The sequence below is a fragment of the Heteronotia binoei genome, chromosome 15, assembly GCF_032191835.1.
Source record: "Heteronotia binoei isolate CCM8104 ecotype False Entrance Well chromosome 15, APGP_CSIRO_Hbin_v1, whole genome shotgun sequence".
Lineage (NCBI taxonomy): Eukaryota > Metazoa > Chordata > Lepidosauria > Squamata > Gekkonidae > Heteronotia > Heteronotia binoei.
Window position 1 is genome coordinate 47,725,443 of NC_083237.1, and position 25,233 is coordinate 47,750,675.

The 25,233-nt window shown below is 45.6% G+C and overlaps 1 protein-coding gene across 1 annotated transcript in view; it reads right to left on the reverse strand.

Annotated features, from left to right (window-relative positions):
• The window catches only part of DLX4 (distal-less homeobox 4), a 36,725-nt gene extending 11,954 nt beyond the window's left edge, over positions 1-24,771 (reverse strand). The window contains exons 1-2 of the mRNA XM_060255831.1: positions 24,414-24,771; positions 2,564-2,757 (exon numbers count right to left, since the gene is read on the reverse strand). Coding sequence (XP_060111814.1) covers positions 2,564-2,757; positions 24,414-24,771 — 552 coding nt within the window. The remainder of the gene's footprint in view (positions 1-2,563; positions 2,758-24,413) is intronic.
• Between the last annotated feature and the right edge of the window lie 462 nt (positions 24,772-25,233).

Here is a 25,233-nt window from a genome sequence, read left to right on the forward strand (position 1 = left end):
GTTTTCCTCACAATTATTCATATTTCAGGTTATGAGGAAATTACCATGGTCCTTTATCAGCTTTCTGAAAAAGGCAAGTTCCGAATCTGGCAGAGTTATCGATAGCTGTATAGCTGATCTTGAGTGGACTTTAGAAATCTTCAGATACACTGTAATCCTGATATTCATCATTCGATTATTGTTACCTGTAGACTGACACATACTTTGCATATGCAACATGGCATTTGTGTAACATTGACATTGCTTGGTATGCTTTTGTAGCAACTCTGTTATTTGTGTCTTCCATTATATTATTATCTCATTATTGTGCAGCGGTTGGTAGCTTTGTTTACTTTCGTTTTTCATGGCAGGCAGAACAATTCAAGAGATAAATTGATAAATTGATAAATTTCCCATGACTCCCCTACATGGGAAAACTTTGCAGCTCACCTCATTTTGCCTGCAAATCTATTGCCAACCAAACTGATTCCCGCTACCCTTCTGACAACATCTCCAATCTTTCTCCATTCCTGTCTTGTCTAAGGTAGACTGTCACGTGTTCTGGGCAGTGATTCTGTCACTGCTGTGCTTGGTACACACCTAGCACCATGCATGATACACACAGCAGCAGTGTGTCAATCTGACTCAAATGGGGACTTGCGCTTATTATAATTATCAGTTGCTTATCATTCTTTTTCTGATATGACTAGGAGAAATGGCTTTTGTCAGCCATTCACTTAGCAGATGACCTTAAACAAACCACTGTTTGTTTTTTGCCATCTTCTGGGCGTGGAGCGGGTGTCACTGGGGGCGTGGCAGGTATTTGTGAGTTCCCTGCATTGTGCAGGGGGTTGGACTAGATGGCTCTGGAGAGCCCTCCCAAATTTATGATTCTATGATTCTACATTGTCTTTCAGCTGATATTGGAACAAGAGCTGCTTTGATTCTACAGAACATGCACATTAAGATGCTCACAGATATGGCTGTTTCCTTTCCTCCCCCACTCCCCAGCACCCTCCTTGAGACCTCCAAGAAACTGATATTGACTCGCATAGACAAAAAAGCTATGTGGTTTGCAGGATTGCAGTGAGGAGGGGGGCCCAGGACAGCACTGCTTCTGCACCAATGGAATCTTCATTGAAGAGGGAAGAAGGGGGTGTACAGTTTTGCCTAGTTCCTCCATTTATTTGTTAAATACTTATAGCCCATCTTCCTCCCGCATCCAAAGGTGGTGGAAAGAACCACACCACTGCAAAGTTTAAGGCTGTAAATACATATCAAAGCATTATAAATACAGCCCTGACCAGCCCGTTCACATCTTGGAAGTTAAGCAGAGTCGGCCCTGGCAAGTCCTTGGAAGGGAGACCTCTAAGGAATACCAGGGCTGGACACAGAGGCAGGCAATATCCAAGCTATCTCCCTGAAACATTCTAGCCCCATGAGGGGTCACCAGAAATCGCCATGACATTTGGGCACACAAGCACATACATACACACAATACTAAAAAAATACAACATTACAAATACAAACTTAGAAAAACAGGGGGAAAAGCCATCCTCACTTCATTTCCACAACACATGCTCAGCCACATGATACTTTGCATCAAGGATTCAACTATCCTCAAAAAGTCTTGAAACAAGGAAATCTGACAAGTGGGGGTATGGTAGTGAAGAAGATGATGATGATATCGGATTTATGTCCCACCCTCCATTCCGAATCTCAAAGCCTCAGAGCGGCTCACAATCTCCTTTATCTTCCTCCTCCACAAAAGACACCCTGTGAGGTGGGTGGGGCTGAGAGTATTCTCACAGCAGCTGCCCTTTCAAGGACAACCTCTGCCAGAGCTATGGCTGACCCAAGGCCATTCCAGCAGGTGCAAGTGGAGGAGTGGGGAATCAAACCCGGTTCTCCCAGATAAGAGTCTGCCGAAACTGAAAACTGAAAAAGATTATGGCATTTCCCAATGTGGAGCATTATCCTTTCAAATTTAAACTTTAGATATTCATATTTATATTCTGCTTTCCTTTCCGGTGAAAACCCAGAACGGCTTACCACATCCTTTCAAAGTTGGCTGCAAATGAAAATGTGAAAGTAGGATGGGTCTCATTATCAACTGGTCCATGGGTGGTAGGAACATGCAAGCCCCAGGATTCCTGGAGTTCATTCACCAAACAAAAAAACATAGAGGCTATAATTCATTCTAACCCACTTCACAGGACTGTTAGAAGGAGGAGGATTTATACCCACCCTTTACTCAGAGTAGTTTACAATATCCTTCCCTTCCTACCCCCACAACAGCCACTCTGTGAGGTAGGTGGGTGGGGCAGAGAGAGCTCTGAAAGAACTGCTTTTGAGCGAACAGCTCTGAGAGAACTGTGCCTGACCCAGGGTCACCCAATCAGCTGCATGTGGAGGAGAGGGGGATCAAACCCAGTTCTCCAGACTAGAGTTCTCCACTCCTGACCAGTACACCAAAACTTGGAAGAACCTCACATTTGCCACCCTTTGGCTTCTTGGAGGAAAAACAGGTTAACAAATATCATGGATAAATAGCAGCACATGCTTTTTTCTGACTCTGCCTCACCTGCGTCTGGGTTAAACCCAACTGCGCTGCGAGTTCTGCCCGCTCAGGTAATGCCAGATATTGGGTCTGCTGGAAACGCTGGTTGAGGGCTTGGAGTTGGAGACTGGAGTAGATGGTGCGTGGCTTGCGGATCTTCTTGCCTTTCCCGTTGATGCGGATTTCCCCGTTCTCAATTATGGTGGATTTTTCCAGCTCTTCCAGAAGAAACAGATTTCAAAAGTGAGAAAGAAAAAGTAAGACCATCTGCAACTGGACCTAGTTTCTATTGCTGTCAAAACATCATCAGCATATAATGACTTCGGGCCAATACAAACAACCCCTGGAGGGTTCTTGTTTTAAATCAGACTTGGCTCTTTCCCCTGAATGTGCTTGAAATGTGCTTACGGCAGGAAAGTCTGAAGCACAACATGAATGCAAAATACCCACCCCAGACTTTTGAGATGAGGAAAACAGGCAGTGTTTAGAGTGGCAGAATGAACTATACTGTAGGTGGCAGGGAATGCTGCTTTCAACTCTTCCTCCATATCAGAAAATGTCCCTGCAAACAGAGATCTGGAATATCAGGGAAAGGTTCCAGCTGCAGTCCCGCAGTAGCAAGGGAGTCAAGTTCCTTTGAAGAGCCCTGCTTGAACCCACACTTGCCATGAAGCCCTGAGCCCTTGTAACAAAGGCGTGATATCTTGCTGGGGCAGAGAAAAGCACTCTGAGCATGCACAAAAACAGTCCTCTCACCTGCCAGTCTGGGGAGGCATCTAAAAACTTCAACTCAACCCGTGCTGAATTCAGTGCTGGCCCTAGGCTGTCTGGCACCCTAGGCAAGACTTCTGCCCCCCCCCCCATCTGTACTGTACTGATAATGTCACCAAGCCACATGGGGCACCCAATTTGGCACCCCAGAAGGCTAGAACCCTAGGCAATTGCCTAGTTTGCCAGTGGCAGGGGCAACCCTGGCCGAATTCCTAAATGGAGAGGCGATGGGGGATTTTGTCTTTTGATATAATCGGCGATGGTGAGCTGTAGTGACAGAAAAGGCCTTCTGTACATGCCTTTTCTGTCTTTAGCCAAAAGGAAAGGCAGGCAACAATTATTTTAATACATGAATAATATAAATTAATAAATGGGCATGTTCAAGGGGATAGAGAGAAAGGAAATTCAAGATATGTGCTCAGACAATGGCAAAGCACTCCATGTGTGCTCAGAGGCACTAATTCATGCGTTTAAATTCTAAGTCTTTGTTCACAGAGGGCCCCAAGGATAAGCACAATTTCCAGAGCATTTGTGTTTCTACAACAAATTCTTTCACAATAACCTCAGTGATGTGTTATTTTAGGGAACTGAAGTATAATCTTAAACAGAGTTACACACTTCTAGGGCTGTTGAAGTCATTGGGTTTAGAAGGGCATAACTGTGTAGGATTTCATTGTTGCATTCTCCATAGAAAGGACACTTAAGTGATGCTTTAGCGGGGATTTTTTTTTTTTTTAGAAAAAGCCCAGCTCTAATTCATTTGCATATTAGGCCGCATCCCCTGATGACAGCCCAGCCAGATCGCACCCCCTGACTAGGTCGCACCCCCTGATGCCAACCCAGCATTCCTGCTTTTTTAAAAAACCAAAAAGTCCTGTGCTTTAGTATTCCCACATTTAGTTAGTCTAAGAAAGACAATGGGCCCTGGCATTTTAAAAGCCCAGAAGCAACTCTGTGAATCAACTGTTCCAATCCAAGACTAAAATTTCAAGGCACATTTAGATGTTCCTATAATTTACAGGAGAATGTGTGACCACTTTCACTTCCAAAGTATCACATTTGGAGCAATGTGAAACTAAGTCATTGTTTTGATAGTTCCATTCTTAGGTAATGAACATGCACGTGAAAACACAGGTCAGATTTCAGCTGAGTTCTTAGATGGATGCATAGGATTGAATAAGAGAACACATGGGACAGAGGCAGCTATGCAAAACACCCACAGGACATTTCAACATCCAAACTCTCAACTATGGTAGCTTGCCCTCTTCCTGAGGAATTCTGGGAACTGTAGTTCCACGGTGAGAATTCCTGTAAGGCTTCTTCACACACACAAGCCTCTCTTGTTTTTCCCGTGTGCTATCGTGTATACACACAACCACATGAAAAAATGCTAGAAAGAATTAGACAATCCAGGGAGACAACCACACCAAGGACCATGACTGTAGCTACTGAAAACAGTGGAACCATGACTGTGAAAACTATCCAATGTACCACCTGTTTCACACATCCAGGTATCCAACCTTGAGGAAAAAATAAATAGAGCATGCCATACGGATCAGCTCAAAGAAGGTTCACAGGCCCCACACAAAACTGTAGTTCTTTTGGGGGATCCATGGTGTTTCTCAAAGAGCTATTTGAAGCAGTATAATGAGTCTAGGGCAGAGGTGCTGAACTCATTTGTTATGAGGATCAAATCTGATATAAACGAGACCTGGACGGGCCAGGCCATGTTGGGCCAGGCCATATGTATACCTATTTAAGATTAGATAGTAGGGATATAAACTTTATAAAGGACACAGACAAACACAATTAAAGATTTTTTTTAACTTAAACCATGCTTAAAATATTAGCGCTCATTGGTCTTTCTTTGTATCTCTCCCATGGGAACCAGGGAACTGAGCAAAGGAAGCTCTGGTTCTTTCCCTTCCTTCCCAGGGGACCAGGACGGGGAGGAGCCTCAGCCAATGGAGAAAATAGAGGTTTTGCTCTGTAGCTCCTGTGTGATTGAGCAAGCCTTGCAAAGCAAGCTGTGAGACAGAAGGAAGCAAGAGAGAGGGAGAAGGAAGCAGATGACAGCCAGTTGCTCGGGGGGGGCTGATAGCAGCCCTCCAAGGGCCTGATTTGGCCCCCAGGCCAGATGTTTGATACCCCTGGTCTAGGGCATTGAAACACTGGCCAAGAATTTATGCCAAGGCACAGCCTGACCTAAATTTCTGATTTTTGATACTTGGAAAATGTTCAAAGCAAACTTCCTGGAAATAATTAGCCATCGGAAAGAAAAGCCATTGTCATTCAAGCTTTCTAAAGCTCTTACTTGCCTGACATTCTAGGACCAGGCCAAAACAAGGACACTTTTTAATGAAACAGAGACACTTTTAAATGAAAACTTTCACAAACAGCAGAAAAAACATCTTTTCCCGGTGATGCTGCAAGTAATAGCAAAATCATTCAGTCATTCGGACCGAGGACAAGAAGCAAAGCCCCCATTTCACAGTAAATTTGGTATGTCATAGCCAAAAGTTATTGGCTATGAACATAAAAACATAAGAGAAGCCATGTTGGATCAGATCAATGGCCCATCCAGTCCAACACTCTGTGTCACACACTGGCCAAAAAACCCCAGGTGCCATCAGGAGGTCTATCAGTGGTGCCAGGACACTAGAAGCCCTCCCACTGTTGCCCCCCAGCACCAAGAAAAAGAGCATCACTGCCTAGACAGAGAGTTCCATCTATACCCTGTGTAGTGGCGGACTGGACAGGGTGTCAGCTTGCTCGATGTTGGCCCCTCATGAAGTGGGTACCAAACAATAGACAAGATGTTTAAAATGTTAACAACCTTTTAGTAGCTTGGAAATATAATAGAAGTTCCAGTATTATTATTGTAATGCAACTAAAATTTATGTTGTATTTAGGGTTGCCAGCCTCCAGGTGGGGCCTGGGGATCTCCCACTTTTACAATTGATCTCCAGCTGGCAAAGATCAGCTCCCCTGGAGAAAATGCAATCTATATTTACATTTAGTGTCTACTGTATACTGCCAGTAATATATGTACACTGTAATTACTAATATTTATATATATTTCTCAAAAGTTTTAATTGTACCTTTTTTCCACTTATGTTTTTTTTTAAAATGTTATTTCTTTCTTACAAAAATTAAATGATAGTCTTATAGTTGTGGGTGGGCCTCCTATGTCTCCTGGCAACCAATATTTTTAGACTCGGTCTGCTACTGACCCTGTGGCTAATAGCCACTGATGGACCATATGTTTATCCACAATAGTGTGACAATAGTGAAACATGGGGCATCATTATGACAGCTGGTCATGACTGGCTCCAATCACAACAGTGGGAAAGAGCGGTCCCATTTTAGACAAGAGGGACATTTCAAATCTCCCCAAGTACTTTTCTTACATTGAAAATGTTTGTTTGAGGGAGATGGCTCAGTGGCACAGTCTGTGCTTTGCATGCAGAAGGTTACAGGTTCAAGCTCCAGCACTTCCAGTTAAAAGGGTCAGGTGATAGATAATATGAAAGACCATGACCGGAAACTTGCTGCCAATCTGAAAAGATAATACTGGCCTCGATAGACTAATGGGCTGACTCAGTAAAAAGCAGCTTCGTGTGTTCATGTGAGTATTGCTTGTGAACAGTGAGTACAATCTTATGAAATTTAGCATCTCCCCTCTAAAAACTAAGCATGAATGCATACATATGTACATCCAGGGCTTTTTTTTGAGCAGGAATGCACAGGAACAAAGTTCCAGCTGACTTGGTGTCATTTGCCTAATATGCAAATGAGTTCCTGCTGTTCCTTTCTACAAAAAGCCCTATATGAAACAATGGTGACATCAGGGTGTGTGTCCTAATATGCAAATAAGTTCCTGCTGGGCTTTTTCTACAAAAATGTCCTGTATACGTCCATCCATTCTCAATCTCCTCTAACAGATTTTCACCTCATGGCTGTTGATGTATCATACAGTATTAATGTAGCATACAATGCCAATAATTTAAAGAACAAAAGAATAGGGAATTGAGGCTGCATACACAGCTTTTCTCAGCCCTACAGATTGCACAAAAATTCCAGTTATTGTGTTATGTTACATTCCTCATTATATCCTGTGGTTTTTTTTAAGAAAAAAGAAAGAAAAACCTGTTCCTTCCCCAAGGAGAAAATAATTGAGAAGAAAGCCAGGCCACAAAATGCAAACAGTATCAGAACAGTGTTGTTGTCCAATCGCAGGCCATGCTTTCCCTCCTCTGGGCTTGGATTCGTGTCAGGGGAAGGAAGAAGAGGTCTCTCTCTAGTGCTGGTTTTAATTCTCACTGGGGAAAATTTTAATTAAGAAGCTCAATTGATGTGCAGCGCAGAGACAAGCTGTACAGCTTAACAAAGAACACTCCCTAGACGCCTCAATAAACCGCATCCATGTGCTACCGAAGAAGCCACAATAAGTTAAGAGAGCAAAAGTTTTGACAAGTTTTTTTTTAACAGGAGGAAGATTATGAGAGTGCTGCTTTAAAGAAAGGATGTATATGTGTGTGTGTGTGTGTGTGTATATATAAAAAGCTAAATAGACTTAACAGTAGGGCTTTTTTTGAGCAGGAACACAGTTCCAGCTGGCTTGGTGACAGGAGGTGTGGCCTGATATGCAAATGAATTTCTGCTGGGCTTTGTGTGAAACAATGGTGATGTCCAGGGGTGTGGCTTAATATGCAAATAAGTTCCTGCTGGGCTTTTTCTACCAAAAAAGCCCTGCTTAACAGCAACTTTTTAAAGCTTGAAGTTTGTAGGTGCATCAGAAAGGGACTGAAAGGAAGATCTACTTCCCCTTCATCAGGACTCATTGAACCATTTGAGCAAACTAGGCAGTCACTTAGGGTGCCCGGATTTAAAAGGCATCAAATCAGAGAAAAGGGAATTTAATAAAATGCTTTAAAATACTCTCTCTCTTTTTGCATTGTTTGTTTCAAATGCCAAGTAAATCAGGTAAACATTAATCTTAGATTTCTAGTTTTCCCATACTTAATATGGTGACAAAGTCATAATTCTTCTAGGGAATGAAAACCCCTGGGGCTGGCCTGATTCACCCCCACATTTTAAGATTTGTGGGGAAGCAGTGGCCCCAACATGGAGACCTGTGAAGCTTCAGAAAAGCACACTCCTGCCTTGGAGAATAACTGACACCAATATTAAAGGTTGGGGCACCCAGAGAAATGCAAGCCTTTTATAGTTGCATCTTCTGCAGTATTGCATTGGGATCTGGGAATGCAGGCTCTTGTGCCTTCAGGATATCAGCAGTTCTTCCTGCCTCTCCCAACTTGCTCACCTGTATAATAAGGTAGACTAGCATGTATTTATTATTTGAAATATATGAGGCTATAAATATGAACATATGAAGCTGCATTATACTGAATCAGACCCTCAGTCCATCAAAATCAGTATTGTCTACTCAGACAGGCAGCAGCTCTCCAGGGTCTCAAGCTGAGGTTTTTCACACCTATTTGTCTGTACCCTTTTTAGTTGGAGATGCCAGGGATTGAACCTGGGACCTTCTGCTTACCACACAGATGCTGTACCACTGAGCCACCATCCCTCCCCGATGTAACTCTATTTGGAATACTGGTTTTGTATCTCCAGATTTAAAAAAAAAAATAGACATGACATTTGCTGTTGCAAGACATTTAAAGAAAACAATTAAGTTACATTTACAATTAACTCATCCTCTAAAAATGATGTTCAAAAGTAGGTCTCTCTCTGCTTTTCTATTCCTTTAAAAAAATACATCCTGTACTCTTAGACATAAGAGCTTTCTTTCTCAGTGATCCTTAAAAAGGTAACAAGAGCTTTTTTTGTAGGAAAAAACCCAACAGGAACTCATTTGCATATTAGGCCACACCCCCTGACATCAAGCCAGCCGGAACTGCATTTCTGTGCATTCCTGCTAAAAAAGGGGGGCCCTGAACATGACCTTGAAAAGTGTTTACAAATTCTTTCTTCACACCTGCAGTCCTGTGCATACTTAAGGAGCTGTGAGTCGCACTGAGTTCAGTACGACATGACATGCTTTAGAACGGGGTGGCCAAACTTGCTTCACATAAAAGTCAAACTTGCTTCACATAAAATAGAATAAATGCCAGATGTCTGAGAGCCAAAGGACATGAACATCAGATGTCCGAGAGGCACAAAATAGGAAGGAAGAGAGGGAGGGAAGCAAATAGCTGGGGAAGGAGAGGGAGATAGAGGTGGAAAGAAAGCAACTTTTTTTGTATTATTCTACAACATATTATATCACTATTTCATTTACTTCTCTCAAATAAAAGTCAATATGTTGCATCACATTTTCCACCTCCCCTCCTCCCTTTCAAGATTTCCCCAGTGTTACTTACAATATAAAAGCAATAAAAGTAATTTAACATTTTAAACAAAACTGTTTAAAAAGAAAAAAGGAACTTATATTTCTTTATGGTTATTACCTCATTCGATTAATGATCCAATATATTACTAAATTAAGTCATATTATCTATCTTATTATAATCTTTTAAGAAAGAACAAAATATTTTCTCATACTCTCATTTTAACTATCATTCTTGTCCCAGTAAATTAAAAATAACTAATAAACAAGTTATCCATTATCAAATATCACCAAGTGTCCTTTCACTCTCCAATGTTTTTCCACATAGTTCTGAAACTTTCGCCATTCATTATTAAATTTTTCCATATCAAGTTCCTTTAGTGTTCTTGTTAATTTGTCCATTTCACTCCAGTGCATAGTTTTCATAACCCAATCCCATTTTTCTGGAATTTTATTTTGCTACCACAGCTGCGCATACAATGTCTAGAAAGAAACAACTTTAACTTTAAATGCATTCTCCAAACTTCCAGTTGGCTTGGCGAAGTGATTTAAAGAGACAAATGCCTTCTCCAACCTTGCCACACAAGAGCCACAGAATATGTGTGGAAGAACAGCACGTGGCTTCCGAGCCACAGTTTGGCCACCCCTGCTTTAGAATAATCATGCATACAATCAGACTGTTCAATTGTCACTGCCTACAGCTGTGATTCTTAATGGGGGGTGATCTATAAATTTGTTGGGGGGGATTCAGAACATAGGCAGCATCCTGGAACTGTCTGCAGTCCTTTCTCCCTTTTGCAATGGTTTCTGGCAGCCAACAGAGGAGAGCTCCTTTATTCTGCTCACCTCGCCCTGAAGACAAAATCCCAGATCCTAGATTTCTCCCCCAGGCCCTTAAAAAGGCAACACACAACAAATAAGCCTACCATAAAAGGAGTTGGCTGATAGCCCCACAGGCTCAAGGGTCTCACTGAATGTACCCCTGAGATCTCACTGAATGTACCCCTGAGATGATGAAATAATAAATATACCTATAAAAATAAAGTTACCTCACCCAGAGTGCTTTCATGTCCTAACTTTTACTCACAAGGAGGGTGTTGACCTCCAGGGGCCACCTCCCCTTTAAGGCCACATGATACTTCCCAAACCAACTAATTTTGTGCCTGAGACAAGAATATAAAATTGCATCCCCTATATCAGGGGTGGCCAAACTTTCTTAATATAAAAGTCACATGTTAAATGCTTCAGAGTCTCAAGACATGGACAAATATCATGCACACGTCTTTATTAAAACTCTTAATACTTTCTTTGCACAGAAAGATAAAATGCATATCTATGCACTTTACAACATGACCATACTAGAAGGAGACTTTTTTATATAAAACATTAGCTGGGAATAACAGTCCCCATAAGACCAGTACAGGGAAAAGTTGAGAAATTAATTTTTTGGCACCAATGGGAGAAGGAAACACACATGTACCATATAAAATCACAGACCACTGTTTGTATCATTATGCCTTGACACTAAGGTTAGTAAATACAGCTAGGCTGAAGTCCAGTAATACTTTTTTTTTTTTGCTGTCAAGTTGCAGCTGACTTATACAACCCCCCATGTTCAGAGGTGGTTTGCCACTGCCTGCCTCCACATCATGGCCCTGATATTCCAACCAAAGAGGTCTCCCATCCAAACAATAGCCAGGGTCTGCCCTGCTTAGCTTTCAAGGTCAGGCTAGCCTGGGCTATTCAGATCAGTAAACAGAAAACAGATCAGTAAACAGAAACCTTCCCTCATTAGAACTATAAATAAGGAGACCTCATCTTAATCATGGTTTTTCTACATTATAATTAGGGTTGCCAGCTCTTGGTTGGAAAATACTTGGAGATTTGGGGGTGGAGCCTGAGGAAGTGGGGTTTGGAGAGGGGAGGGACTTCAGTGGGGTAGAATGTCACAGAGTCCACTTCCCAAAGAGGCCCTGTTCTCCAGGGGAACTGATACGTCACCTGGAGATCAGTCATAAGAGTGGGAGATCTCCAGCCAACACATGGAGGTTACAAATCAGAAATACACTGTTCCAGGCACAACAATATAATGACAATTTAGTAGTAGCCAGTCATACACAACAAAACATACACATTCCCAAATATAAATCCCAAATATATGGATATACACAGGGCCCTTTTTGTAGAAAACGCCCAGCAGGGACTCATTTACATATTAAGCCACTCCCCCTGCCACCAAGCCAGCCGGAACTGCATTCCTGTGCATTCCTGCTCAGAAAAAGCCCTGGATATACAAATTCCAGATATGAATTCCAAATATACAGACAATGGTGGGTCGATCCAAAGTACACCATTTCAAATCTTCATCAGGTCCAAGGATGAAAGGATGAATTTATAGCCCTGTTCGTTAAGGTTAAGAAAACACAAGCTAAATATGTATATGACTGGTGACTACTGAATTATCATTATTTTGTTGTGCCTGGAGCAGTGTATTTTTGATTTGCATTCTCCACACTGCAATCCATTGTTCTGACTACTTACCACATGGAAGCTGGCAACCCCAAGTCATTACAAAGCTGGTCAATTTAAACTAAGTTGGATGGGTTAAGAACATAAGAGAAGCCATGTTGGATCAGGCCAACGGTCCATGCAGTCCAACACTCTGTGTCACACAGTGGCAGAAAATTTTATATATTCACTCACACTGTGGCTAATAGCCACTGATGGACCTGTGCTCCATATTTTTATCTAAACCCCACTTGAAGGTGGCTATACTTGTGGCCGCCACCACCTCCTGTGGCAGTGAATTCCACATGTTAATCACCCTTTGGGTGAAGAAGTACTTCCTTTTATCCGTTTTAACCTGTCTGCTCAGCAATTTCATCGAATGCCCACGAGTTCTTGTATTGTGAGAAAGGGAGAAAAGTACTTCTTTCTCTACTTTCTCCATCCCATGCATTATCTTGTAAACCTCTATCATGTCACCCCGCAGTCGACGTTTCTCCAAGCTAAAGAGTCCCAAGCGTTTCAACCTTTCTTCATAGGGAAAGTGCTCCAGCCCTTTAATCATTCTAGTTGCCCTTCTCTGGACTTTCTCCAATGCTATAATATCCTTTTTGAGGTGCGGCGACCAGTTTGCAAGTTTGAGTTTGCAAGTTTGAGTTTTTGTTTGCATTTAGATTAGAAAGAAAGAAAGAAAGAAAGAAAGAAAGAAAGAAAGAAAGAAAGAAAGAAAGAAAGAAAGAAAGAAAGAAAGAAAGAAAGAAAGAAAGAAAGAAAGAAAGAAAGAAAGAAAGAAAGAAAGAAAGAAAGAAAGAAAGAAAGAAAGAAATTGCCTTTAAGGCATTACACATTCCTTCTACCCCACAGAGCGATCCTCACAAATGACTGGCTGGTGCTCTAACCACTAAACAACACTGCCTTTTGGTCACCTTAGTGCCACTGAGATACGGCTACTTTGCTTTTGTCTTACTAAACCTTAAAGGCTAACTGTTTTTAGTGTGGCATAATGCTTTTAGGAGCCATAGCCCACCATCAAACATATTAAGTATTACATTCTCTCTGTATGTATTTGTTTATTAGGGACCCCAAGCTGTTCCCTCCCCCCCCCATTTTATCCTCCCAACAACCCCAGGTAGGTAGATGAGGTGGAGTGTGTGTGACTAGTCCCAAGTCACCCAGCAAGCTTCCAAGGCAGAGTGGGGAATCCATCCGACCTAGCACTCCTTGACCCTAGACTGACAATGACCCCTATACCACATTGAATTGGATTGCCTGGCAGTTCATATAAACACAGGGACTTCACTGTAATAAAAGATTCCTCCCCCCCCCCCCCCTAGCTAAACACTGAAGTAAATATTTGACAAACACAGGGGAAGGACTCAACATTCTTCCACTTTGGGATCTCAGGCTGGATTTCTTTTCAGGGGGGGACCCTATTGTGTACATAGTTGAACCCTCTTTTGCAAATTGACAACCTCTCCCTCCTCCCCTCTTTATACCAAGAGGATCTGGTCGAAGCCTGGAAGATCATCTCAAGCCTTCAGACGCTTCCACACATGCTAAATAATGTAGTTTCAATCCACTTGCAATCATTTGCAAGTGGATTTTGTTATTTTGCACAATAAAATGCAGTTGCAAAGTGCACTGAAAGTAGATTTAGAGTGCATCATTTAGTATGTGTGAAACCGCCCTTCCTTTCGTCCTTTTGAGCGGCTGTCCTTGAGGAGTCGGGCCCCATTGTACTTAGTGAGCCTTAGGTCTGAATGAACAAGCAGAAGACCAGACTTTAAAACCTGGAAGACCCTGCTCAAATAGGCCCGGTTTTGCTGCTGTAAAATATTTGCCCCATTGATGTTATTCAGTTCAGCCTGGTGAAAGAAGTGGTTCTCTTGGCTCCCCCGGCTGCAGCCCCGACGACACTGTTCTGAGACTAAGCCCCGCAGAGCACTTACTTTTAAGTAGACCTACAGCTTGCTGCCTTTTTATTGTTCTCTCCCATGAACGTTAGTTTGCTGAGAATTCCTTTGCTCCAATTCCAGTGCAATGAAAGCTCATAACACATATTTTCAACCAACAAGCCAGGCCAACATCATGCCGTGATTTCCGTCCAAACAAGGTTTCCAAGGAAGGCGTTTTTCTTTCTGTTCAGGATTGTTTGTGTTTTGTGCTTCTTTCAAACTCAGCCAGACGCCAGCCCCATAAGGAGGCAATTGATCCCGCGCTCCGTGAAAAAGCGATCTTTGCACTGAAAAGAGGTTGGCAACGACACACGCTCGGGGGGAGGGGAACCTGAGTGAAAATTAATATCCAAGCTATTATAATTCAGCTTTAAGAGGCGTGTTAAAACCTAGTTAATTCAGGTCCCCCTCCCCCCCCCCTTCAACCACCTCTTCTATGATTTCCTCCCCTCGTTTGCTCAGAACACGTCGTCGTTAATTATTCCTTGGCTCCAATCGCGCATACTAAACAATGCACTTTCAATCCACTCTGCAACTGGATTTTACTGCGTGAACCGGCAAGATCCAGTTGGAAAGTGCATTGAAAGTGCACTCTTTAGTGTGTGGGATCAAAGCCCTTGTCAATTTCATTGGCTAATTTTTGCACCCTTCCTTTCTAGTACAACAACAATTAATAAAACGATGATAGTAGTAGTAATAATAATAATCTCGTCAATTTCGTTGGCTACTTTCCACTCCCTTCCTTTCGCTACTAAATGAAATGGTGGGATTTAAAGGACAATGTTCCGCTCATGTGACCTCCCCCCCCCAACCCCCCCCCCCCCACTTTCCCGGGAGTAGACCCCAGCAGGTTTCTGATAAGACCTCTTTAGAATTAGACCTTCGAGTGGCACCCGCTTCCGTGTAAACCTGCGCAGGACCGGGCTGGGACTCTTAAAGGGGAGGCAGGAACCGGCGGGGGAGTTCTCCTGCGCAAGCCCCACTTGAAGAGCATTTCACACACCCCTTCCTGATTATTTCGGAAATCCCGGAGGTGCATGTATTGTGGACCACCTTGAACAAGAACCTAAGGTCGATCTTTCTATAGAACATCTCGCTGGAACAACAAATAGAAAAATTCAACGCTCACTTGAAATGTTCTTTTTAAAAATATATATATATATATCTTTTTTAATATCTTACCGTGGTTTTATGTTCCACGTATTTACATGAGTGTGTAAGCCGCCCTGAGCCCGCTTTCGCGGGGAGGGCGGGATAGAAATGGAATAAAATAAATAAATGGCTGTGCCTTCAATAAACCAGCAGCAGCAGCGTCCATACCCGCCGGGGCAGCAGAGGAGTCGTCAGCGAGTCGACAAGATTAAAGTGGGTTGGGCCTTTTGGGGGGGTAAATGGAAAAGCCCTTCAGGAAGAATTCAGGTTGCTCACCGAGGCAATCCTAAACAGAGTCACACCCCCTTCTAAGCCCACTGAAGCTCACGGGCTGAGGAAGGGTGTTAACTCCGTTTAGGATTGCACAGCGCCACCCGCGCCGCCCTCGGCTCGCTTCAAACGAAGCGTGTTGGACATTTCCAAAACAAAACCTCGACGCGGTGGAGAACCCAAAACCTCAGCGGGGGGAGGAGGGAGCCTTAAATATTTCTGCTGAACCTAGAAAACGATTTTGTGGCTGCACCTAGTAGGCCAAAGGATTTGTAACGTGCGGGAGGTGGGGGGGGGGGGGCAGGGAAACCGCCCCTGAACAAACCCAGATTCAAAGCCAAGGGTGCGGGGAGAAGAAAAAAAAAATATTGGATTTATATCCCGCTCTATACTCTGAATCTCAGAGTGGTCACAATCTCCTTTACCTTCCCCCCCCCCCCGCCCCAAACACACTGTGAGGTGGGTGGGGCTGAGAGACCTCTTATAGCAGCTGCCCTTTCAAAGACAACTCCTGCGAGAACTATTGGCTGACTCAAGGCCATTCCAGCAGGTGCAAGTGGAGGAGTGGGGAATCAAACCTGGTTCTCCCAGATGAGAGTCCGCGCACTTAACCACGACACCAAACTGAATAACCCAAAGCGCACCGTGGGGGGGATATACTGGGAATACCAGATTCTCCAAACTCCTCCCCCCTCCTCCATAGAGGATGTGATCCAGTCCCACTGACTGCTACTCCACATCTGCGTCAGGTGTAACCGAGGGAGTCACCCGCAGTAGCCCCACTGCGCCCCAGCTTAGCCGGGTTCGGCTGCCAGCGGGGTTACCTGGGACGGCCTCGCCCTCCTTCTCTGCAGGCGTTCTTGAAAGGGCCGGCCGCTCAAGGGAAGTTCCCCGAAAACCAGCCCACGCGGTTGCGCAGATCTTCCGGCCGGATCATGCGGTTGGGGGGGGGAGGGGAGGGAGGCTCCATCCCAGCCGGTGTCTGCCCGAGGGAGGTCCTCCCACCACCAGTGTTCCCTCGAAGCTGAGTTAGTGTGAGCTAGCTCACCGTTTCTTAGCCTCCAGCTCGCACATTTTTGTCTCAGCTCAGGAAAAATGGCCCCAGAGCAAACTAATCTATGCAGGAGCTCACAACTTTCGTGCCAGCAGCTCACCACGTAGACTTTTTGCTCACAAGGCTCCACAGCTTAGAGGGAACGTTGCCCACCACCACAATTTTCCATCCACGGGGTCTAAAAAAACCTATCATTTCCCTTCCTCTCTCGCCTTTGTACATTTCTTAATCGCCCGATCGTTAACGTGGGTTTTAAAATACCTAAAACCTGCGAAGCTTGGAAATTTCGAATGCACACGAATCAACCGATTCTTGGAAACCGAGGTAGGATCGTCTTTATAAACCAATGTTCACAATAACAGAAAGCCGTACGCTAGATTGCCCCAACATGGTTTTTTTCGAAATATAAACAAACAAAAATCCTCCGAACCCCAAGAAGCTTCCAAGCAAGTTTTCAAAGTGCGCTAGTCGCTTCGCTTGCTTTCGAAATCAAGCGCCTCGCAATCCGTTTACCCCTAAAGACCCCGAAACCGGCTCGAAATGGCCCAAATGCTATCGTTTCAACAGTCTACCTAAAACGCTGCGGGAATTTAGCCTAAGTGGCAGGGCGATAGATCCGCATTAGAAATAGACGTAATTAAATTCCAAGGTCTTAACGACGGCTCTTCTCTCAAGACTTTCAAGGCAGCGTTGAAACTGACCAGTGAAATTAACCAGCCGCGAACCCCGGCTGCCGAGTTAAAACCACAAGTAGGAGAAATCACTAAACAGCGGGAGAAATGCAAATGGGCGAGGTGAAATTCACTTGCTATTTAACATCGCAGAAATAAAATACAGGCCTCCAGGAAGACGAAGGCCACGGGGGAAGGGAGAACCAATCAACTAAATCGCTAATTCGAAATTACAGATGGACGATTCATAAAGAGAATGATATCTTGCCTTCTAATCCCTACTTGCTCGCAAACTGATCTATATTTGTATGGCTTGGCGAGACGGGGGTGGGCGGTGGGGGTAGACCAACAAGCGAAGATCAGAAAGGGGGGGGGGGGGAGAAGCTTCTATGTTGGTGTGGTTCCTAATATGATGGAAAGACATGCGCCGTTTGTCTAAAACCACTCAAATACTGTGGGTTTTTTAGAAGGGAGAGCGTAACGAAGGTAGGGTCTCTTATACTGGGGTTATAGGGTGTGAATTCGGAGCGCCCACGTAGGATTTCCACCAGCTTGGGCTCCAAGGCAGACTTCCCAAATCCAATAGGTGTAAACAGTCAAGGTTGTACCGCCTCCGCCGGGCCCTTTGTTTTTTTTGTTTTGTTTTTTTAAATTTTAATACGCCGGTTTGAATTGGAGATGTTTTGCATTCCAAAAGCCTCATTACATCGACGGATTAGGGTTTTAACGCCCTCTGCTTTCACCTGGAACTCTTCAAAACGCGCACAAAAAAGCCTTTGAGCCTGGCTGGCTACCTGGGGATGCGGGGGGAAACCACGGACACAAGTTTCTCAGCCGTGTAATCTCCTTTTTCCCCCCCGCCCCCCCCCCGAAGAATTTGTTCCTTCTGCGCAAGTACTTTTTAGAAGCCTGCACAAACCGACTCCTCTTTCCGTCGAAACCGGCTAGATCTATTTACACGGCGTCATTTGCCTTTTACTCAGAAGCCTTGCTGTGCTCCCTCGGGTTTACGCCAGCGTAAAACGTGTACAGGTTGGCAGCCTTATTTAAGAGTGTTGGGTCTATAAATTTCCCCCTCCTGTCCCGGAAAAGGAAATCGAAAGGCGCCCTTGGAAAGCGGGGAGAACAATTTTCTCGGGAGTAATCCCATCGGCTTTAGACTTCACCAATCAAGCTTGGTCAACAATTTAAAGGGAACAGCTCCTTGACTTATTTTGTAAGGTTTGCGTGGCTAATAGATCGGCTGTAAGGAGAGAACAGCCTATAGTTGGCAATACGCTAGTCCCCCGCCCCGTGTTAGAAAAGGAAAATTGTGTGCCCTTCCCAAACTGACAAATCCCTTTACCACCAACAAAAAACACAATTAAAAATATTGGTTCCTTTCTCCCACCCCTCTGTACAACAGGCTGGCGATCCAGTCCGAGGCACATTCATACCAAAGTGAACCCTATTCATTTCAGCCTGCTCACTTCCTGTTATGTAGACTTGCATCTCTTTGCAGGCAGCGCAGTATGTTAAATATGCCTAAACCCAGTGGTCTCACTTGCACCTAATCAGACAATTCCACTGCAATCCTACCCACATTCACATGGGATGAAGCCCCCCCTGAGGTCCGTGATGCTTACTTCTGAGTAAACACACACTGCATCAGGATGTCCAATATTGACAGCGACGAAGGAGTATGCTTTTCCCCTTGGTGATGCTAGCTTTCATTTATCGCATCTGAGCAAGTGTTCGGAAGAACTGGAAAGGTGAGTTAATACCTGGCCTCCAACTTGGGGGGGGGGGGGGGAGGAAGAATATAATGTTGGTCCTGAGCTGAGATTGGTATCTTGCACATCTGAAGAAGCAAGGTCGGACCTGTGAAAGTTTTGGATGATGATGATTATGTCATCATGTCTTGAAGGTGCCCCCTTGGATTCTCACTTTATTTTGTTATCGACCGATATGTCTTGATCAACACTGGGATGCCTTCCTGGTTCTAGGATCTCACTGGCAGGATTCCGACTTTGGGCAAAGAGCTGCTACTGTTGCACCTAATAATTATCACCTGTTTGCATTCGAGCACTGCAGCGCCTTCCAAGGCTAATGAGAAGGCACTGGGGTGATCCACATTCTCATAATACCTAGATCTTGTTTGCATAGACAGGGGACCAGAGATAGAAGAACAATCCCTTTGATGGATTCCTGGTGACAACCATTGCCCTCAAACAGCATTAAGCTGTCTTCTGTCACTCTCCACAATCTTGACAGGTGCCAATTTAAAACAAAGAAAGGAAAGCTGGGATTCAGCCATACAAAGAACAAAGGTCTAGGTAGGGCCATCTGGAAGCTGTTCCTCTCCTCCCAGTTCAAGAGGGACACGTGATGGAGCAGGCTTAATGGAGTCACTCTTTACATGCTCAGGTGCACTCTTGTATTGCTTGAGTACAGAAAACTGGTGCATGGCTAATCTCTGGTGAGCCCCATCTTAATTCAGGTTCCATCTCTATTTGGCACACAGCCAATCCTATTAAAACTTTTACAGATCGTTGGACATCACAATATTTTACAAAGGTCTTTGTCTGGGAAACTGAAGTATCATAAAACAGGGGCAAACTTTTGGGAATACGAAACTTCTTCCAAGTTTACAGCCTGCTCATCAAGAAACCAGTTCAGCCAAACTAACTTGGATTTCCCCTGAAATTTTGGCACAACTGGTGTGGCAGCATTCTGGAAGAGGTTTCGGTTCAGCTTTTGGGGAGACTCGCATAGGGGCATTCCAAATTCACACCTCTTAAAATGGGGCTTGTGGGCTAATCTGACACCTAGGTTGCTAGAGGATCTTTGAAAACTAGTTCCACAAATATTTCAGAAAGGGGTGGCAGTTTTAGTGTAGATCATGGATGGCCATTTGTCCAGTCGCTTCCTGAAATGTTCAAGAGCACGTTTATTTGGAATGTGAGTGATCCTGAGGTGTCCTTTACAGGAGTCTCTACTCCCTTTCTTAATCAAAGCTTTTTTTATATTAGTTTCCAAAAAATAAAAGTTTCCATGACAGATTTAGAACCAAATATCAAAACAAAAGGAAATGTTACAAGGTTCAGATGTTACCCATTTAGGAACCACTGGATAGATTTTAGCATTTTTTTTAAAAAAAAGATCAATTGCTTCTTTTCAATCCAATATATATATTTTTCCAACTCAGCAGGCCTTTAAACAAACATACACAAATCATCCTTTGCTATTTACAGTGTAATCCTAGACAGAGTTTCACAATTCTAAATTCACTGAAGTTAATGGGCTTAGAAGGCTATAACTCTGCTCAGGATTTCACTGTTATTTTTCTGGGAGGGGGAAGGGGGGACAGGATCCCTTTTTTTGCTAGGATCCTGAAGCCAGTTTGGTTGGGAGCTACATTCAGCAGAGACCTCAGACTACGTGGTTTGCATTGCAAACAGACGAAGGGAAAATATTAATATTTCTGCATGCACTTTTAAAATAATAAACAAAGCAGTTTTCAATTAAGGGATTCCACAGACTTTGCCCTGATGTTTGAGAAAACATCTGGATTTTGTCAAAATTATTTAAAATGCTACTCTTTTTGAGGGGTGTGGGGCTTAAGCATTTGGCAACATGGAACCCAAAATCTGAAGAATAAGTTTGTAAAGGAGTTGCTTGCAACATATCCCCTGATTACAGGGTATGAGGGAGAGAATGAGAAGGGAAAATGGCCCTTTAGACATGTCTAGAAGGAGCTGAGTGTATGTAGGGGGGGGGGGGGGATCTCCCTTTAAACCAAAATCTAAAAATTGTTTCATCCACAAAAATGATTCTGACAGTCCTGACATGGGTAAAAAATCTCTTCCAGTGTGGACTGGGCATCGGAATTGAACAAGAAAGCGCACATCAGAGGCAGAAATAAAAAAGGTACAAAGAACGGCCTGTGAGGAGGGCAGGCTTAGGTTGAAATGGTACTTGAGTCAGGTTTAATTTCAAACATGGGGTCTCTAGAACTGGGCCTGGCTTGGAGGCATCCCCTCTTCTCTGAGAAGTGACAGCAAAGTGCAGCTCTTAGGCAACAAGGAAACAATGCTCCGCGCATGACTATGAACGTGAGTTGTGTGATACAGGTTTGGATCCGCAGCTGATGACAACTCATGCAACAGTCTTTGGCAAGCCCCTCTTTCTCAGCTGCATGTCTGCAACAGAGAATACGATGGCACCGGCCTACCTTCCAGGGCTGCTGTACAGATTACAACAAGATAAGGCACATGCTTTGCTGCTGCTGTGATTTTTAAACCCTGTGCATTTATGTTACAGTGTCTTCTCAGCACAAGTCAGACCTATCTGAACATCAGCAGTGGAAGCTGCCAGCCCGAGCATGAAAAGCCATTCCTCACACTAGGTGGCTAAACCACACTCATCCTCTTGTGGCAAGTTGTTATTTATGTACTACCATCAATTACAGAGTTGTACAAGGGGGGAAAAAGATAAGGCCTTGCCTGGGGGGAAACGACAGAGCAGGGCGGGCTGATGAGGCTGTGGGTGTGAGCAGATGCAACCTCAGGTTTCAGTTCGGTGGGAGAGAGAGACTAGGAAGCTGGTGATCTTGCAGAAAGTCTCTTTTGCCATGACTGCAGTTCCACCTTCTCTGTGGTGCCCATTTGTACAGACAGGAAGATTGAGGCAGATAAGATCAGGGCTTCCCCCACACATGCACCAGCTAGCTGACATTCGAACCCAGGTCTCAAACGACAGTTACTATCACAGAACTGGAAAGGGTCTGGAGGTCAATGGACCCAGACTTGCCTTCACACACAAGCTGGAACATCCCTATCCAAAAACTAGGGCTTTTTTTCCTTTGGTAGAAAAAGCCCAGCAGGAACTCATTTGTATATTAGGCCACACCCCTGACTCCGAGCCAGCAGGATCTGCATTCCTGCTCAAAAAAAGCCATGCCTACAACTAATATCATCCAAATCATGGGGTGCCAAAGCAGAAAGGGAAGGGGGTCCAAAGAATGGAATGGTCTGGGGGCACTGAGTATGCTGTGCTGGAGTCGCTGGGCTGTCGGGACTACAGTCTGAGAGACCACGGTTCGAATCCCTGCTTTTCAGTGGAAGCTGGCTGCAGGGCCGGATCTAGGGGAGAGCAGAGGGGGCACTTGCCCCAAGCCCTGCCAGAGAGAGGGGCACCAAATTGGGTATGGAGTCCATTTGATTCTATGGGCCCATAAGATAGAACAGGCTCATAAGGGGGCATCATTTTTTAATTTTGTTCCCCCCCCCCTCAAAAAACATGTAGATATGGTCTTAGCTGGCTGGATGGCATTGGGCCAGTCACATATCCCCAGCCTTGCCTACCTCACAGGGTTATTGCGACGATAAAACAGAGGATGAGGAAGGGCAGGGTATAAATGAAATAAATGTTAAAAACTAATCATTTTTTATGTCTGGCTCCCTCCCACCCACCCCCAATCAGTCATGTGCTATGACTCAAGCTGGTTGCCCCACTAGCTAATGCATTGGGGGGGGGGGTGTTTCCCACCAATAAGACTGTTTTCAGCTAGTTAAAGGGAGAAGAGAGAAGGAGGGATATCTTTATGGGTGTTTTTTGCAAGGTATGGGGAATTATAAATTGCAAATAATAATAATAATAATAATAATAATAATAATAATAATAATAATAATAATAATAATAATAATAATAATAATAATAATAATAATAATAATAATAATAATAATAATACCACCTCTGGAATCATTTGTTTGGTGGTGAAAACCACAGGTTTGTAAGTGGATCCTGCACCCAGAAAGTTCACAATCACTATCTGCACTATAGTGTGTGTGTGTGGGGGGGGGGGTGGTTTGGAAAGAAATTTTAGGTCTGGAGAAATGGGATGCATTCAGACCTAAGATTCCCCCCCCACACACACACACACACAATAGTGCAGATAGTTATTGTGAACTTTCTGGATGCAGAATCCATTTAAAAACCTGTGGTTTTCAGCACCAAGCAAATGATTCCAGATTTATTTATTTTGCGATTTATAATTCCCTATACCGTGCAACAATCCCTCCCCCCCCATAAAGATATCCCCCTTTCTTATAAAGTGCCCCTCCTCTTCTCTGTTCTCCCTGTGTGTTTGCTAGCAAGGCCCCCAGCACGTGTGAATGTTGATTCAGGGATGCTGGGCACAAAGTGTGTGTGTGGGGGGGGGGGGCGGAGAGTGGCTACCTAGGCTTACGTACAGAATGTCAATTTGCTGGGCTGAGATCCTCCGGTGGCAATTTTTCCAAACAAACAAAAGGCAACCCAAAGCTCTGGTGGGCTCGCTTAGCGCGGGCTTCAGAGAAAGTCTCTTAAAGTGCCGCCAGATTTTCGGGGCAGGCAAAATGCAATTTGGTGCTTTCCCAAAAGGTCTGCACGCTGCTGTTTGCAGCTCCACAATGACAATGTCCGGGCTTGACTTAAAAACAAGAATCCCACTTCTGGGCATGCGTTTGAGAGCCCGACTGACACACCGGCGCCACTCAAGGGACCCCCAGTTTCCCTGCATACGCGCGTGGACCTTCCCCACGTTCAAACAACGCCCCTCCATCTGTTTCTGCACCATTTTGAAATGAGCGTGGGGCCCGGCCATCTTCAGCCAGGGGATAGGGCCTTCCTTCCTTTCGGGCATCCCGAAAGGGGCTTGGACGCGTGTTTTTCCAGCTGACACGGTGGTGTAAACAGGAACCCAGTTCCCCAAATGCGCGCCGAGGTTCGGGAAGGCAAGGCCTGCTCCGTCCGCAGCGTTCGCTCCCAACTGAGTGAGTGTGAGTTCGCTCACAGTTTTTTAGCCTCCGGCTCACACCTTTTTGTCTTCGCTCAGGGAAAAGGGCCCCAGTGCAACCTAATGCCTGCAGGAGCTCACCACTTCCTGGCCAGTGGCCGTTTCGTAGAGAAAAGGGTGCAGGAGCTCCGTAGCACATCTCATTGGCATCTGCCCCGGGATCTGTGTGGAGCGGGGACAGAACTGCCCACTGCACGCAGAGCCTGGCTGGAGGTTGAGGAGCTGCGCTTCTGTGAGCTCCTGCTGAATTCCAGCCCGGCCAGTCGCTCCCCAGACGCCGCCTGTGCCCCCCGCCCCGGGTCCCCCCAGCCTCCCGCCTCGCCTTACCGGTCTCCTCCAGCAGGGTGGCGGGGCCCAGGGCGCCGGAGGGCTGCTGGTAAGGCGAGTAGGAGGCGCCCTGGTGCTGGTGGTGGTGGTAGAAGGCGCGGGGGCTGCCGCCGCTGGCCGCCGCCGCCGTCGCGGGGTAGGCGGGGTAGGCGAGGGCTCTTCCGTAGGCGGGGGCCGCGAAGGCGCCGGCGTCGTGTTGCTGGGGGGCCGGCGGGGCGTGGAGGGCTTGCAGCGCGTAGGGCGCCAGGCTGGCCGGGGCTTGCTGGGGCGAGGCGGGGGGCCCGAGCGCGAAGTCCAGGAAAGGCGGCTTGGCCGGCTCCCCCAGCAGGCTCTCGGCCAGAGAGTTCATCGTCATCATCGCAAGTGGGGCCGCCGCGCCGCTCGCTGCCGGAGGAGGAGGAGGAGGAGCAGCCGGAGAGGCGCGCAGCTTGCGCCCGGGCGCAGCGGCATCCAGAGAGGCGGCCGGGCTAACCGCGGGCGCCGGGCCAGAGGCGGCGGCACCAGCAGCAGCCGCGGGGCAGCTTCATGCCGCGGCAGCGCCAGCAAAGGGCGGCTGCTGCTTCTCCTTGGCCGCCGCCTCCTCCTCCGCCGCCGCCGCTGCCTGCGGGCCTCCAGACTGGCCGAGCCTCGCCGAGCCTGGATCGCCCCCCGCGCGCCCTCCTTTTTTCCTCTCCCTCCCTGCTCAGGAGCTCGCAGGAGGGCCGGCCGGCCCGACGGGGCGTGGCCCCCCGCCCCCTCCCCTCGCCCCCTTTCATCTCCCCTGCCACGCCCCCTCCGCGCCTTTCATCTCCCCCCCAACCACACCCCCTCCGCTCCCCGA